General features: G+C 46.3%; 1 protein-coding gene across 1 annotated transcript in view; it reads left to right on the top strand.

Moving 5' to 3' along the window:
- MYH9 (myosin heavy chain 9) overlaps positions 1–18,589 on the top strand; it is a 240,108-nt gene that overhangs the window by 146,887 nt on the left and 74,632 nt on the right. The window contains exon 16 of the mRNA XM_077278728.1: positions 6,033–6,102. Within this exon, the coding sequence (XP_077134843.1) occupies positions 6,033–6,102 (70 nt within the window). The remainder of the gene's footprint in view (positions 1–6,032; positions 6,103–18,589) is intronic.

The raw sequence follows: 18,589 nt of genomic DNA, 5'->3' as shown, positions 1-18,589 counted from the left end.
GGGAAGGTGGGGGGGTTGCGGGGGCGGGGGTAGGGGGGGGTAGGGGGGGGCCCCATTTGGAAGTTCGCACCGGGGCCCATAACTTTGTAGTTACGCCACTGCTCTCTGTTATATGTAAATGGTGATAATCCTTTTTTTTCCCCTGTTCCCTTTCCCCTTTTTGGGCTTATTTGACATTGTAATCTGTTTACTCAATAAAAATCTAATGGTAAAAAAAAAAAAGTAGGGGTCACAGCGTGTATGATCATTCTACATGGGAGATTGCCAGCTTTAGTCACCGCTATGTCCCCAACAGCTATCGGACCACGTGACTCAACAATGATTTGACTGTCAGCTTGAATAGTCGCCCCCCCTGCTTCCACTATAGCTCTAACCGAGAATTGGCAGCATTAACAATAGCCTCTGTCTCCATTATGTCACCCTTTCCCACCACTAACAAGGGTCCCTCAGGAAGTTCTTTCAAAAATAGGTTGCCAACATTCTCTCCCCTTTGTGCTTCCTGTGCTATTGGTATCCCCTCCCAGATTGAGCCCCCTGTTGATACAGTTGCCACCGTCCCATACAGGTGTGCGTTTGGCTGCGAGAGAGCCTGTGAGGTACCGGGTATAGGGTTGGGTAGACTGCGTGAGAGTGCTATTGTATTGGAAGCATTGGGAGGAGAGGCCGTTGCTTGGAGCATCTCGTATGGGTGTGCGGCTAAATTGGCAGTGGAAGTGACAGTAGAAAGGGTCGGTGCCGGGGACGATCCAGGTGGGAGTATTGCTGGATTCACGACAGGAGTGATAGGGGAAAGGGTCGGTGCACCATTGGAAACCACTGAGATGGGGAAACATGGGTAAAGCCTGTTCACTTCCCGAAGGAATATAGTATTGGCCGTTAGTGATCATTATTGGGTAACAAGGATTTAGTGATGTGGTGTGTAGCCTTAGTCTGAGATGTTCACCACCAGGAGCAGCACATTTGTCATCCACAAAATGGCCGCTGCCAGCATTAAAACATTTGCCATCCACAAAATGGCTACCGCCAGAATTGGCACACTTGCCATCCACACAATGCCTGCTATTAGAATTAGCACATGGCCCACCACCAAATGGCTGCTGCCAGCATTAACACATTTGCCATCCACAAAATTGCTGCTATTAGAATTAACAAATTTTTCCATCTACAAAATGGCTGCTGCCAGCATTAACACATTTGCCATCCACAAAATGGCTGCTGCCAGCATTAACACATTTGCCATCCACAAAATGGCTGCTGCCAGCATTAACACATTTGCCATCGACAAAATGGCTGCTGCCAGCATTAACACATTCGCCATCGACAAAATGGCTGCTGCCAGCATTAACACTTTTGCCATCCACAAAATGGCTATTCGAATTAACACATTTGCCATCCACAAAATGGCTACCGCCAGAATTGGCACATTTGCCATCCACAAAATGGCTGCTGCCAGCATTAACACACTTGCCATCCACACAATGCCTGCTATTAGAATTAGCACATGGCCCACCACCAAATGGCTGCTGCCAGCATTAACACATTTGCCATCCACAAAATTGCTGCTATTAGAATTAACAAATTTTTCTATCTACAAAATGGCTGCTGCCAGCATTAACACATTTGCCATCCACAAAATGGCTGCTGCCAGCATTAACACATTTGCCATCCACAAAATGGCTGCTGCCAGCATTAACACATTTGCCATCGACAAAATGGCTGTTGCCAGAATTGGCACATTTGCCATCCACAAAATGGCCCCCAACCCCAGAACACGAAAAATGGAGAAGCTACGGGTATCGGAAAATTGCGGTGCGCTTTTTTCTTTTTTTTTTTACCACTTGCTTAACAAATAACCTAGACATGTTAGGTGTCCATGAACTCGTAATGACCTGGAGAATGAAAATGGCAGGTAGGTCAGTTTTAGCATTTAGTGAACCTAGCAAAAAAAGCCAAACAAAAAACCAGAGGGGGATTGCACTCTGTTTTGTAATTTCACCGCACTTGAAATTTTTTTTTTTTTATACACGACATGCTCAAAGCAATGATGTCATTCAAAAGTACAACTTGTCCCGCAAAAAATAAGCTCTCACATGACCATATTGGCGGAAAAATAAAAAAGTTATTGCTCTGGGAAGGAGGGGAGCAAAGAACGAAAACGCAAAACTGAAAGAAGCTGGGGTCATGAAGGGGTTAAAACTCCTTTCCTGATGGGGAGCCACAATGCAGAAATGGCAACTGGTAGTCTGATTGGTTGGCTGTCTCCAGATCATTGGGACTGCAAAAGAGATAAATTACCTCTTCCCATGCAACCACTGGGTAAGATGTGATGCATGTGTGTGTGAAGCCCAACTCTTGTGCTGACTTTCTATTCTGCAGCCAAAATACAGGTTGTAGCTTTCCTTATCATGGTAGTCAAGTTTCACCTTTTTGATACAAAAATGACTTCTGCATATGTACTGCACTGCGTGGGCTGTGCACTGTACTGCACTGCGTGGGCTGTGCACTGTACTGCACTGCGTGGGCTGTGCACTGTACTGCACTGCGTGGGCTGTGCACTGTACTGCACTGCGTGGGCTGTGCACTGTACTGCACTGCGTGGGCTGTGCACTGTACTGCACTGCGTGGGCTGTGCACTGTACTGCACTGCGTGGGCTGTGCACTGTACTGCACTGCGTGGGCTGTGCACTGTACTGCACTGCGTGGGCTGTGCACTGTACTGCACTGCGTGGGCTGTGCACTACTGCACTGCGTGGGCTGTGCACTGTACTGCACTGCGTGGGCTGTGCACTGTACTGCACTGCGTGGGCTGTGCACTACTGCACTGCGTGGGCTGTGCACTGTACTGCACTGCGTGGGCTGTACTGCACTGCGTGGGCTGTGCACTGTACTGCACTGCGTGGGCTGTGCACTGTACTGCACTGCGTGGGCTGTGCACTGTACTGCACTGCGTGGGCTGTGCACTACTGCACTGCGTGGGCTGTGCACTGTACTGCACTGCGTGGGCTGTGCACTGTACTGCACTGCGTGGGCTGTGCACTGTACTGCACTGCGTGGGCTGTGCACTGTACTGCACTGCGTGGGCTGTGCACTGTACTGCACTGCGTGGGCTGTGCACTGTACTGCACTGCGTGGGCTGTGCACTGTACTGCACTGCGTGGGCTGTGCACTGTACTGCACTGCGTGGGCTGTGCACTGTACTGCACTGCGTGGGCTGTGCACTGTACTGCACTGCGTGGGCTGTGCACTGTACTGCACTGCGTGGGCTGTGCACTGTACTGCACTGCGTGGGCTGTGCACTGTACTGCACTGCGTGGGCTGTGCACTGTACTGCACTGCGTGGGCTGTGCACTGTACTGCACTGCGTGGGCTGTGCACTGTACTGCACTGCGTGGGCTGTGCACTGTACTGCACTGCGTGGGCTGTGCACTGTACTGCACTGCGTGGGCTGTGCACTGTACTGCACTGCGTGGGCTGTGCACTGTACTGCACTGCGTGGGCTGTGCACTGTACTGCACTGCGTGGGCTGTGCACTGTACTGCACTGCGTGGGCTGTGCACTGTACTGCACTGCGTGGGCTGTGCACTGTACTGCACTGCGTGGGCTGTGCACTGTACTGCACTGCGTGGGCTGTGCACTGTACTGCACTGCGTGGGCTGTGCACTGTACTGCACTGCGTGGGCTGTGCACTGTACTGCACTGCGTGGGCTGTGCACTGTACTGCACTGCGTGGGCTGTGCACTACTGCACTGCGTGGGCTGTGCACTGTACTGCACTGCGTGGGCTGTGCACTGTACTGCACTGCGTGGGCTGTGCACTGTACTGCACTGCGTGGGCTGTGCACTGTACTGCACTGCGTGGGCTGTGCACTGTACTGCACTGCGTGGGCTGTGCACTGTACTGCACTGCGTGGGCTGTGCACTGTACTGCACTGCGTGGGCTGTGCACTGTACTGCACTGCGTGGGCTGTGCACTGTACTGCACTGCGTGGGCTGTGCACTGTACTGCACTGCGTGGGCTGTGCACTGTACTGCACTGCGTGGGCTGTGCACTGTACTGCACTGCGTGGGCTGTGCACTGTACTGTACTGCACTGCGTGGGCTGTGCACTGTACTGTACTGCACTGCGTGGGCTGTGCACTGTACTGTACTGCACTGCGTGGGCTGTGCACTGTACTGTACTGCACTGCGTGGGCTGTGCACTGTACTGTACTGCACTGCGTGGGCTGTGCACTGTACTGTACTGCACTGCGTGGGCTGTGCACTGTACTGTACTGCACTGCGTGGGCTGTGCACTGTACTGTACTGCACTGCGTGGGCTGTGCACTGTACTGTACTGCACTGCGTGGGCTGTGCACTGTACTGTACTGCACTGCGTGGGCTGTGCACTGTACTGTACTGCACTGCGTGGGCTGTGCACTGTACTGTACTGCACTGCGTGGGCTGTGCACTGTACTGTACTGCACTGCGTGGGCTGTGCACTGTACTGTACTGCACTGCGTGGGCTGTGCACTGTACTGTACTGCGTGGGCTGTGCACTGTACTGTACTGCACTGCGTGGGCTGTGCACTGTACTGTACTGCACTGCGTGGGCTGTGCACTGTACTGTACTGCACTGCGTGGGCTGTGCACTGTACTGTACTGCACTGCGTGGGCTGTGCACTGTACTGTACTGCACTGCGTGGGCTGTGCACTGTACTGTACTGCACTGCGTGGGCTGTGCACTGTACTGTACTGCACTGCGTGGGCTGTGCACTGTACTGTACTGCACTGCGTGGGCTGTGCACTGTACTGTACTGCACTGCGTGGGCTGTGCACTGTAATCAGGGACAGGCGTAGTCCAGCCGCGAATTGGCGCGGGATTTGAACCACGCTTCGCTAATTGGTCGCGCCCGGCCGGCCGAATCCTGTGTATTCAATGTATTATTCTAAAATCTTCACAAATAAACTACATACATATTCTAGAATACCCGATGCGTTAGAATCGGGCTACCATCTAGTGCAGTAATAATGAAATTATAAATATATTCTGGATTTTGAAAATTAGAACCAATCAGCAAATAAATTACCATATTTGTTTTTGGCATCACAAAATTAGCTCAGCTATTTTTGTCTCTAAAACAATTTAGCTATAGAACAGTGTGTGACGGAGTTGTTTCATGCTGCGTGATCGCTTACTTTGTCAGATTCTAGCCTAGTATGTAACTTTCACTCTGGTTAAGATGCTGTCCTCGGGAAGTTAACTTTTCCCTGCTGTAGGAAGATGATAAAACTAAAACATGAGGTCCATGTAAACTGCTATAGCAATGTCATGGTTGAATACTGTGAATATAGGCATTGTTATGCACAGGAGAATTTAAAGGATCAATTTTTGAGTGGTAGTTGATTTTTGAACAATAGATGAGTATAATTTGCAGTACCCAGTCCCAAACTTTAATCCTGTGTTGTAGCTGGCATCTCCTGGGAGCTTGTTACTTAGACCCCACGACACTATGAAGTGCAACACAAGTTATGACCTCTCAAGGCCTAGGAAATGACAGGTGTCAACAATGCTGGTCTCAGAAGTGAAGGGTAATAGCAACATTACACTGGACCTGAGAATGGAAAGGAGTACTGTAAAGTTTTGTTAATCCCTTTAAAACAGAGCATGGCAAGAAAATGTAGTTTTTCCTTCTTCTGATTCCCCCGAGAGCTAAAATTTAAAAAATCTCTGATCAAACCTCCAAACTGGTATCTATGGGCATGCAGGTCATAGAAAAATGAAATAAATGTAAATAAGATGAACCCTTGGTATATGATTAATTTTTTCCTCCATAAAAATCATCGCTTAAGATCTATGGGCATGATTTGGATCTTCCTCCAGATCTCATTGTAAATGAAAGTGGAGTTACCACTGTGATATGTAATGACTGACAGTCTGCTTGCCTGATTTCAAAAGCTTTGGCTTCAAGTGTAGAAAACATGAAGTTATATGTTTGTTTGACTTTGACCTTTGTGCTACCTATCTTCTTTTTGTTTTTTTTGTTTTTTTTTAAGATATGAAATTCTCACCCCAAATTCAATTCCCAAAGGCTTCATGGATGGAAAACAAGCATGTGTCCTAATGGTAAGTAGGATGTTTTTATTTGTACAAGGGGTTGGATTCGGAATATATATATATATATATATATATATATATATATATATATATATATATATATATATGTATATATATATATATATATATATATATATATATATATATATATATATACTCTCTCTATATATCTATCTATATATATATATATATATATATAATCTATCTATGTCTCTCTCTATATATCTATCTATATATATATAATCTATCTATGTCTCTCTCTATATATCTATCTATATCTAATATTATCCATCTATGTCTCTCTCTCCATCTATGTCTCTCTCTCCATCTATGTCTCTCTCCATCTATGTCTCTCTCTCCATCTATGTCTCTCTCTCCATCTATGTCTCTCTCTCCATCTATGTCTCTCTCGCTCTTCCCGTCCTCTGCACAGTAGCTCCGCCCCACCACATCGCAACACACAATCCTGCCCCCACCCATTACCACACATAGTCCCGCCCCAAACACATCACCACACTATTGTTGTTAAATTCATTTTAAGTTAATTTACCACCTGCATAAGCACTATTGAATGTTGTCATTATTTACTTTAGTTTAATCACCAGCAGCGTAAATTAGATAGCAATGAGCGTGCTGAGCTGGCTGGAAACATCTAGTTACTACATATGCAGCATAGTATTTTATAAACCATTACTGCCCTACATATCCCCTTTCTTTTCAGCACAGCCACTATGGTTACTGCCAATCTTTCATTTTGTATTCGACTTGAAAAGATGGTACTTCGTGCAGCTCTTTGCAAGTGTGGTACATTGATGTGAAGTGTTCTTTATTTTATAAACTGAATTTTAGTCATAAGTTTCTGCTATGTAGTCCTCTACATTCATGGGCACTGTCTATCTCTAACTTGATTAGCACCACTGCTTGACAGAGGCAAATGGACTTAATCATTGGGAAGAGTAGCAAATTAAGGCTGTGCCCACGTTGTGCATTTCTGTGCGGATTTTTCCGCTCCATTTTTGAAAAATCCACAGAACGCACTGCGTTTTACCTGCTGATTTCCAGCATTTGTGCGGGTTTCACCTGCGGTTTTACACCTGCGGATTCCAATTGGAGAACCGGTGTAAACGCTGTGGAATCCGCACAAAGAATTGACATGCTGCAGAATATAAACCACAGCGTTTCCGCACTATATTTTCCGCAGCATGACTGTTTTCCATAGAAACTGTAAACCGGATGGAAAACTGCTGTGAATCCGCAGCGTTCAATCTGGCCTCCCTATTTTTTAAGTCTGACTAATAATTTGCACCTTGTTGTGAACAGTCTCTATTTGCTCCAATGAAGTCTTCTCTTTATGGTAGACTTGGATACTAAAACACCTACTTCCAGAAGTGTGTTCTTGAGTTGGGTGGAAGTTGTAAAGATGATTTTCCTCACCATGAAAAGATTCTGCAATTATTCACCAAGGTCTTCCGTGAACATCCACATGTTCTTTTGTTTAGTTTTTTTTTTGTTTTGTTCCCAAGCTCGTCATTGTCAAATTACTTTTGGTCCTTTTGAAAGACAGCTATTTATTCAGTCGCCATGACAGCACCACGAGAGAGAGGGGATCCGCCCTTCAGGGACAGGAAACCTACAGACATAAAAGGGCGGCACCTCTCTCCCTCGTCAGTTGGTTTCCTGTCCCTGACAGGCGAACCTCTTCAGGCAGACCTTGTAAAGAAGGTCGAAGAAAGAAGACTACCCAGTTCTGGTGGTCCGACGCAGGTAGCGGGAGGGCCCCTACCTATCCATGACGCAGGAAGCACCACACAGCAGGGGGACTGTCTCGTGTAGGTGTCAGCAGAGGGAAGCCGTCTTCAGAACGGCTTGCTTCCTAAATGACCCTTCTCCGCCGGTACCCGGTAAGTATGTGGTGCCTGCTCCTGGGGCCATGTCTGGCGGGCCTTTCCGAGTCCGATCGTGTCCTGCAGAGGTGAGCGCTTCGGTCCGGACGGCGGTGCAGTCTGAGGACGCGACCAAGCATGCGCGGTGGAGCCGCGCCGGATCGTGGTGGGTCCCTCTGGATGGACGGCGGAAGCGGGTGCGGCACGGCCTGGGGGGGCCCTATTGTCAGCCGGGGACGCGGCCTCGGGAGGGGGAAGCCTATCCTCACGTTGGTGCCGGGCAGGTCACATGGAGATCCTGCTGACCCCCATCCGGGGGAGGTACTGTTGTGGCCATATTTAAAAAAGGATATGGAAGCTGCTCAGTGTCTCAGACACATTTATTCAAATGGAGTCGCCGGAGCAGGAAGCACCGCAGCTTGAGAAGCAGCAGCAGCCTCAGGCCATTGAAGAGACCCATGCTATCTCCCAGCGGCGATCTAGTGGCAGTAGTCGCGCTGGTGGAGCCAAGTGTTCAGAAGACCTCAGGCCGTAAAACATCACCGGCCAGGAGGGACCCCCCCCCCCACACTAACTACGGTACCGTGAATCACGCATCTGGGCATCTGGGTAAGTGATCTATGTGAATGTTCACTTAATGATCCTCTGCCCCTCTTTATGTTCCCTCTCTCCTTACTAGGGGAGAAAATGTTCTACCAAGGCCAAACACAGGGAGTGTGGCGAATGTGGGGAACCACTCCCAGATAATTATGAGAAAAAAGAGATATGGTTAGACGGGAAATCAGAAGTTCTTTTAAATCCCAAAAGTCAGATTCTAAAAAGGGGAAAAAAATTAGATCCCCAATGTCGGACTTTAGTTAAAATTCGGGCGAGCTAAGCTCAGATTCCTCTCAATCTTCCTCTTAATCCATGGACGCTGAGTCGGGGCACTCCTGCTTACCACTAGATAGAATGAATCGGCTGGTTAAAGCAGTGAATAATACAATGGGGATTGAAGAGCCCCAGTCTGAATGCTCCATGCACGACATAATTTTTAAGGGGTTAGATAAAAAATCCCGTAGATCTTTTCCGGTGATTGATAAAATAAAAGCTTTAATTACAAAAGGGAGTGGAAGAAACCGGAAAGGATCACTTCCACTGGCATTTAAGAGGAGGTATCCATTCGAGGAAGAAGCGTCATCCTCATCGGATAAGGCCCCGAAGCTAGATGCGGCAGTAGCCAAAGCGTGTAAAAAGACCTCGCTACCGTTTGAGGATCTAGGCGATCTTAAAGACCATTTAGACAGAAAGGCTGACATTTTTCTTAAGGTTTCTTGGGAAACTGCGGCGTGATCTGAGACTAGCAATTGCGGCTACTTGTACAGCACGGTCGCAAATGGTGTGGCTTGACCGCATGGAAGATCAACTTAAAAATAAAGTTACTAGAAATTAGATCTTAGCCTCCCTTCCTGTAATTTAAGAAGCAGCAGCTATTCTTTCAGATGCTTCAGCAGATTCGGTGAAATTGGCAGCCAGATCTTCAGCCCTGTCCAATGCGGCCCGCAGGGCTTTATGGATAAAATGTTAGCCAGGAGATTTACAAGCCAGATCAAAATTGTGTGGCATTCCCTGTGAGGGGGCGCACTTGTTTGGACCAGTGCTGGATGAGCTATTAGAAAAAGCAGGCGATAATAAAAAATGATTTCCCTTTCTAGGAAGACCCTCATAAAGACGGGAATACAATAAAACATGGTTCAACCGCAAAAGATCAAGCAGAGAAAGATCCAGATATGACAGTAACAGGAAAAGAGGTAGAGGTTATATGTTTAACACCTCTCGGGACTATAAAAAGCCTCAATAACTGCTGGACCAGGTGGGGGGGAAAGACTTTCAGCCTTCTACCCGGCCTGGTTGAAGATTTCCAATAGCCCATGGGTCCTCAGTATTATTGCAACTGGTCTAAGGTTCAAGTTCCAAAGATTTCCTCAAGATAAATTTTGTCTAACACCTGTCCGTTCTTCCTCTGCAGAACAATTAGCACTGGAATCGGAGTCCAGGAACTTCAGCAAAAAGGAGTGCTGATTAATGTGCCCACAGTACAGAGAGGTAAGGGGTTTTATTCCCCCCCTCTTCCTGATTTAACCCCTTCATGACCCAGCCTATTTTGACCTTAATGACCTGGCCGTTTTTTGCAATTCTGACCAGTGTCCCTTTATGAGGTAATAACTCAGGAACGCTTTTAACGGATCCTAGCGGTTCTGAGATTGTTTTTTCGTGACATATTGGGCTTCATGTTAGTGGTAAATTTAGGTCGATAATTTCTGAGTTTATTTGTGAAAAAAACGGAAATTTGGGGAAATTTCACAATTTTTATATTTTGAATATTTATTCTGTTAAACCAGAGAGTTATGTAACACAAAATAGTTAATAAATAATATTTCCCACATGTCTACTTTACATCGGCACAATTTTGGAAACAAAATTTTTTTTTTGCTATGAAGTTATAAGGGTTAAAATTTGACCAGTGATTTCTCATTTTTACAACAAAATTTACAAAACCATTTTTTTTAGGGACCACCACACATTTGAAGTCAGTTTGAGGGTTCTATATGGCTGAAAATACCCAAAAGTGACACCATTCTAAAAACTGCACCCCTCAAGGTGCTCAAAACCACATTCAAGAAGTTTGTTAACCCTTCAGGTGTTTCACAGCAGCAGAAGCAACATGGAAGGAAAAATGAACATTTAACTTTTTAGTCACAAAAATGATCTTTTAGCAACAATTTTTTTATTTTTCCAAGGGTAAAAGGAGAAACTGGACCACGAACGTTGTTGTCCAATTTGTCCTGAGTACACTGATACCTCATATGTGGGGGTAAACCACTGTTGCAGGGCTCGGAAGGGACGGAGCGCCATTTGACTTTTTGAATGAAAAATTGGCTCCAATCTTTAGCGGACACCATGTCGCGTTTGGAAAGCCCCTGTGTGCCTAAACATTGGAGCTCCCCCACAAGTGACCCCATTTTGGAAACTAGACCCCCCATGGAACATATCTAGAAGCATAGTGAGCACTTTAAACCCCCAGGTGCTTCAAAAATTGATCCGTAAAAATGAAAATACATTTTTTTCACAAAACAATTCTTTTAGCCTCAATTTTTTCATTTTCACATGGGCAACAGGATAAAATGGATCGTAAAATTTGTTGGGCAATTTCTCCTGAGTACACCGATACCTCACATGTGGGGTTAAACCACTGTTTGGAAACACGGCAGGGCTTGGAAGGGAAGGAGCGCCATTTGACACTTTCAATGAAAAATTGGCTCCAATCTTTAGCGGACACCATGTCGCGTTTCGAGAGCCCCTGTGTGCCTAAACATTGGAGCTCCCCCACAAGTGACCCCTTTTTGGAAACTAGACCCCCCAAGGAACTTATCTAGAAGCATAGTGAGCACTTTAAACCCCCAGGTGCGTCACAGAAGTTTATAACACAGAGCCATGAAAATAAAAAAAAAAATTTCTTTCCTCAAAAATAATTTTTTAGCCCAGAATTTTTTAATTTTCCCAAGGGTAACAGGAGAAATTTGACCCCAAGAGTTGTTGTCCAGTTTCTCCTGAGTACGCTGATACCCCATATGTGGGGGTAAACCACTGTTTGGGCACACGTCGGGGCTCGGAAGGGAGAGAGCACCATTTGACTTTTTCAACGCAAGATTGGCTGGAATCAATGGTGGTGCCATGTCGCGTTTGGAGACCCCCTGATGTGCCTAAACGGTGGAAACCCCTCAATTCTAACTCCAACACTAACCCAAATCACACCCCTAACCCCAATCACACCCCTAACCCTAATCACAACCCTAACCCCAACACACCCCTAACCCTAGTCTTAACCCTCATTCCAACCCTATCTCTAATTCCAGCCCTAACCCTAAGGCTGTGCCCACGTTGTGGATTTGTGTGTGGATTTTTCCACACCGTTTTTGAAAAATCTGCAGGTAAAACGCACTGCGCTTTACCTGCGGATTTACCGCGGATTTACAGTGTTTTGTATGGATTTCACCTGCGGATTCCTATTATGGAGCAGGTGTAAAACGCTGCGTAATCCGCACAAAGAATTGACATGCTGCGGAAAATACAACGCAGCGTTTCCACGCTGTATTTTCCGCACCATGGGCACAGCGGATTTGGTTTTCCATAGGTTTACGTGGTACTGTAAACGTGATGAAAAACTGCTACGAATCCGCAGCGACCAATCCGCTGCAGATCCGCAGCCAAATCCACATCGTGTGCACATAGAATTAGGGTTAGAATTAGGCTAACGCTGGCCCTAAGTGCAACGCTGGCCCTAAGTGCAACGCTTTTCTGTATATTATTATTGTTCCTACCTATGGGGGTGATGAAAGGGGGGGGTTTCTTTACTACTTTTTTTTTTTTTTTTTTTTTTTTTTTTTTTTGATCGCTGTGATAGGTTCTATCACAGCAATCAAAATGTACAGGGAACAAATCGGCCGGCCGGCAGATTTGGCGGGCGCACTGCGCATGTGCCCGCCATTTTCCAAGATGGCGGCGCCCATGCAAGAAGACCGAGGACACCGGGAGGGACACCGGGACTAGGTAAGTATGGGAGGGTGCGATCTGACAGCGGGGGGGGCAGAGGGGAAAGGAAGGCTCTTAGGACGGAGGGGTAGGGAACACTGATGGCGGCTGCAGATCGCCGCCGTCAGTCGTGGGGGGGCCAGATCGGCGTCTCCAGCCATGGCCGATGCTATTGCAGCTTTGACCATGGCTGAATTGTAATATTTCACCAATTTTCATAGGTGAAATATTACAGATTGCTCTGATTGGCTGTTTCACTTTCAACAGCCAATCAGAGCGATCGTAGCCATGGGGGGGCGAAGCCACCCCCCCTGTGCTGAAGTACCACTCCCCCTGTTCCTGTAGGTCGGTGAAATTGGAGTTAACCCTTTCACCCGGCCTGCAGGAACGCGATCATTCTGTGACACAGCATATGCGTCACAGGTCGGATTGGCACAGACTTTCATGACGCATACGCGGTCACAGGTCGGGAAAGGGTTAAAAAAACATGATTGGTCCTTTCGTACCATCATTAATTTAAAAGGCCTAAATAAATTTCTCCTGGTTCCTTCCTTCAAGATGGAGTCTGTAAAGACGGCAATAAAGCTTATGTTTAACAATTGCTTCATGGTTGTCTTATATTTGAAAGACGCCTATTATCACGTTCTGAAACAGGCAGACCATCAACAATTCCTTAAGAGTGGCAGTTTCAGTTAATGGCACAATAGAGCACTTCCAATACCGAGCACTTCCCTTTGGTGTTGCGATTGCACCCCGTGTATTCACTAAAATAATGGTAGAAGTCATGGCGCACCTTCACGAACAGGACATCTTAATAGTTCCCTATTTAGATGACTTACTAATCGTGGGACATTCGGAATCACACTGCACTGACCAATTAGGAAAGGTGACTTCAATGTTGCAGGAATTGGGTTGGATCATTAATTTTTAAAAATCCCGTTTACAACCCTCTAAAGTACAGGAGTTTTTGGGTTTTCTCATAGATTCTAGTAGGCAGGAATGCCGCCTTCCAGATGCAAAAGTGGATAGGATCCAACAATTAGTAACTAAAGTAATTAAAAGACCATCTGTCTCTATAAGAAAGGCAATGTCACTGTTAGGATCACTCACATCGTGTATCCCGGCGGTCCTCTGGGCTCAATATCACACCAGAACACTACAGTGGGACGTATTGCGTAACACCCGTCACTTGTCAGGTCACCGTGACGGTATTTTTTCACTATCCACGGATTCTATACAATCTTTACAGTGGTGGACACATATACCAAATTTACGTAGAGGTGTTCCCTGGACAAACGATGTGTCCCGAATAGTGACTACAGATGCTAGTCCCAGGGGATGTGGAGCGCAGATGGAGGATAGTTGGGTCCAGGGACTCTGGTCTCAATCTGAACAAAATTAATCGTCCAACTTAAAAGAATTATTAGCGGTAGAACGCGCTTTAAAAAATTTTCTTATACCCCTACAGGGTAGACATGTCAGATTTTTTTTCAGACAACCAGGTGACCGTAGCCTATATTAACCATCAAGGAGGTACTCTGTCAGGTTCATTAATGGATGTTGCGGATCGTATTTTTCAGATGGCCGAAAAACATCTACTATCTCTTACAGCTCTTCATATAAAAGGAAAGCTCAACGTCTTTGCAGACTGTGAAGAAAGCCCCTGTTCCTCCCACGTCACCAATCCGTGACGTCACTACACAGGCCCAGCTCTCCGGCGCCCCCTTTGTCTCTCAGGTCAGTAAGGGAACTGCACCTAGAGCAAATGGCCGCCGGGGAGACTGCCCTGTTACCCACACTGGGTATTCTAAGATTCGCAATCAGAGTAAAAGGATCAGCCCAAAATTAATTTATGATTTAATTGCCTTAAGGGCGCACTAGGTAATTACAATAATATACAATCACAATATATCAAGAGTTACAGTCAGAGTACAATATAACAACAATGATACAAGGCTTAAGGTATAAAGCTGGAGGTCACTTTGCCAGGTTAGAGGTCGCTTGTGGAAGCCGGGGGGCGCAGCGTTCCGCAGGTCCAAACTTTAGTTGCCTGGCAGCCCCCAGAAAGCGTGTGCTTGCCCCCCTCTGGCTGGCGTGTGCCCTGTTTCTTAGTCGGTCATCTTCTGTGTGTCACCCACTCTCCACATGGTCCAGCTCTTAACCCTGCCGTGTCCCTCCCCCTGTAGCTGGGTGGGCTTAGCAATCTCCACCCCTCTGCCTCCCTGCAAGATTTATTCCAATATCTAATAAATGGGATAACTGCTCTCAGGATGATCGGATCAGCCCACGGGCAGTACCAGCGCCTGTGGTTTGTTCTGTCGGTCGTACTGGGATCAAACCTGGACCCATTCGGTCCCTGTGGGAGGCTGATCTCTATATCTCGGGTTTCAGACCTCCCACGGATACCGGAGTCGCACTATTAGATGCACCATTTCTTTAGGACGAGGGGAATATTTTTTATGAGCCGGTACCTCGGACGATGCGTCCATAATTCACGATTCCATGTCAGAGACGGTTCGGCTGGACGACCATACTAGATGTGTATCCAGTGGCTACTTGACATGCGTGCTTTAATTAAGCCCCCATGCATTTCCAAGCCCCCTGCTGGTGTGGTTTCCTCCCTGAGCTTTGAAGTACCTTCTGCAATCTACACTGAGCTCAGCCAATTACCATACTAATAGGCACTATGTTCATTAGAAAAGGTGGGGGCCAGGAGCACTCCTCTCTGCAGACCTGTGACCAGGAGACAAAATGGAGTCACGCCAATCTGTGTTAGTATGCCCGTCCAAGATGGCGGCTGTTCCCTCATCACACAGACTATCTAAGACGCAACAAACTGACAGGGAGATTGGACATTGAATCAGACCATCTTCAATCAGATTGTACAATTGTGGGGATGCCCAGATATAGACCTTTTCGCAAGCAAAGAAAACAGAAGGCTACATCGATTCTGCTCCTTAAACCCCAGGGAAAACCCATATGCAGTGGACGCTCTCTTAATTTCATGGCACTTCAATCTCGCTTATGCCTTTCCCCCTCTAAACTTAATCCCAATAGTTCTGAGAAAGATACGGGAGGACAGGGCCGGGTTAATCATGGTAGCCCCATTCTGGCCCAGAAGGTCATGGCTGAGGAAGATGTCCATTTCCCAGCCTTGGATTCTTCCAGAGATACCAGATCTCCTCTCCCAGGGCCCAATTCTCCATCCACGAGTCGCCAATTTACATCTAGCGGCGTGGAATTTGAGAGGTCATTACTAAGAGCCAAGGGTTTTTCTCGAGAACTAGTAAATACTTTATTAAAGAGTAGAAAGATGTCTACGACAAACATTTGTCAGAATTTGGAAGACCTTTTTTAGAGGTCTCAGGGGCACATATTGGCCAAAAATTCTGTATTAATAAAATTTGGGAATTTTTACAGAGGGGTTTAGAGATGAGTTGAGCCACAAGCACTCTGAGTTCAAGTGTCGGCTCTGGGGGCGCTGTACAATAGTAAGTTAGCCAACAATCACTGGATATCTAGGTTCTTCAAGGCTGCAACTAGGTCCAGGCCAGTTATTAACCCCTTCAAGTCGCGGCCCTTTTTCGTTTTTGCGTTTTCGTTTTTCACTCCTCTCCTTCCCAGAGCCATAACTTTTTTTATTTTTCCGTCAATATGGCCATGTGAGGGCTTATTTTTTGCGGGACGAGTTGTACTTTTCAACGACACCATTGGTTTTACCATGTCTTTTACTAGAAAACGGGAAAAACCTTCCAAGTGCAGTGAAATTGCAAAAAAAGTGCAATCCCACACTTTTTTTTGCTTGGCTGTTTTGCTAAGTTCACTAAATGCTAAAACTGACCTGCTATTGTGATTCTCTAGGTCATTACGAGTTCATAGACACCTAATATGTCTAGGTTATTTTTTATCCAAGTGGTGAAAAAAAATTCAAAACTTTGCTTAAAAAAAATAAAAAGTGCCATTTTCCGATACCCAAAGCGTCTCCATTTTTCGTGATCTGGGGTCGGGTGAGGGCTTATTTTTTGCGTGCCGAGCTGACGTTTTTAATAATATCACTTTTGTGCAGATACGTTCTTTTGATCGCCTGTTATTGCATTTTAATGCAATGTCGCGGCTACCAAAAAAACGTAATTCTGGCGTTTTTAATTTTTTTCTCGCTATGCTGTTTAGCGATCAGGTTAATGCTTTTTTTTTTTTATTGATCGGGCGATTCTGAACGCGGCGATACCAAATACGTGTAGGTTTGATTTTTTTTTTTTTGTTTTATTTAGGATGGGACGAAAGGGGGGTGATTTAAACTTTTATGTTTTTTTACGTTTTTTTCATATTTTTCAAAAAAATTTTTTTTTTTACCTGTGCCATGCTTCAATAGCCTCCATGGGAGGCTAGAAGCTGGCACAACTCGATTGGCTCAGCTACATAGCAGCGATCATGAGATCGCGGCTATGTAGCTGAAATGCAGGTGTGCTGTGAGCGCCAACCACAGGGGGGCGCTCACAGCAGGCCGGCATCAGTAACCATAGAGGTCTCAAGGACCTCTATGGTTACTGTCCTGACACATCGCCGACCCCCGATCATGTGACAGGGGTCGGCGATTACGTCATTTCCGGCCGCTCGGCCGGAAGCTTTAGTTAAATGCCGCTGTCTGCGTTTGACAGCAGCATTTAACAGGTTAATAGCGGCGGGTGAATAGCGATTTCACCCGCCGCTATTGCAAGCGCTTGTCAGCTGTACAAAACAGCTGACATGTCGCGACTTTGATGTGGGCTCAGCGCCGGAGCCCACATCAAAGGGGGATTCACGGCATGCGCAGTACATGTACGGTGCATGTCGTGAAAGGGTTAAGCAGAAATTGGTTCCATGGGACCTAAATTTTGTACTGGCAGCTCTGATGGAGGCGCCATTTGAACCTATTGACACTGTCCCAATTAAGATCCTATCTTTTAAAACGGCCCTTTTAGTCGCGTTCACATCCGCGAGAAGGGTTAGCGATCTACAAGCCCTATCTAGACAGCCTCCATATATGCAGTTTAGAGAAGATAGTTTAGAGAAGATGGTTATCTTGAAACCTGATCCTCTTTACCTTCCAAAAGTAGCTTCAAAATTTCACAGATTGCAGGAAGTGGTTCTACCTTCGTTCTGTTATAGCCCCACTAATGATAAAGAGTGAAAATTCCATTCGCTAGATGTAAGAAGATATCATCTTAAATATATTTCGTTTACTAACACTAGGAAGAAAGAGAATTCCCTATTTGTATCCTTTCATGGAGTTAGAAAGGGACTTAGTGTCCAAAAACACATTAGCTAGATGGATCAGGGAGGCAATTTCTTTGGCTTATTCAGCAGGTGGTGTGCAGATCCCGGAAGGTATAAAAGCTCACTCCACTCGAGCCATGGCTACTTCCTGGGCAGAGAGATCAGAAGTGTTGATTGAAGACATTTGTAAGACGGCCACATGGTCTTCTCCATCTACTTTTCTTAAGCACTATAGACTAGATTTGGGTAGCTCCTCCGATCTCACGTTTGGGAGAAGGGTGCTTGAAGCAGTTGTCCCTCCCTAGTCTTTTACTTCTCTGAAAGTCTCTCGTGGTGCTGTCATGGCGACTGAATAAATACGTAAGCTACTTACCGGTAGCAGTGTTTTTCAGGAGCCCATGACAGCACCCTTATATTCCCTACCCTCTCTTCTTGTGTGGGTCAACACCTTCTTTCCATTAAGTCCTAAGTTTATTCACTGGGTGAATTGTACCATGTTTTAAAATTGTTTATATGCTACTAACCTAGGAGATCCTCTCATGCTCTGTAAACCAACTGACGAGGGAGAGAGGTGCCGCCCTTTTATGTCTGTAGGTTTCCTGTCCTTGAAGGGCGGATTCCCTCTCTCTCGTGGTGCTGTCATGGGCTCCTGAAAAACACCGCTACCGGTAAGTAGCTTACGGATTTTAAAGAGCTGGAACCCTTATAAATTTGAGGTTATTCACATCATAATTGAAGCGAAGTCTGAATTTTAAACCCATATTGACTATATAAATGTTTACCCT

Source organism: Ranitomeya variabilis, chromosome 8, assembly GCF_051348905.1.
Source record: "Ranitomeya variabilis isolate aRanVar5 chromosome 8, aRanVar5.hap1, whole genome shotgun sequence".
Lineage (NCBI taxonomy): Eukaryota > Metazoa > Chordata > Amphibia > Anura > Dendrobatidae > Ranitomeya > Ranitomeya variabilis.
Note: the sequence above shows the minus strand (reverse complement) of the source record. Positions and strands in the feature narration are given on the sequence as shown.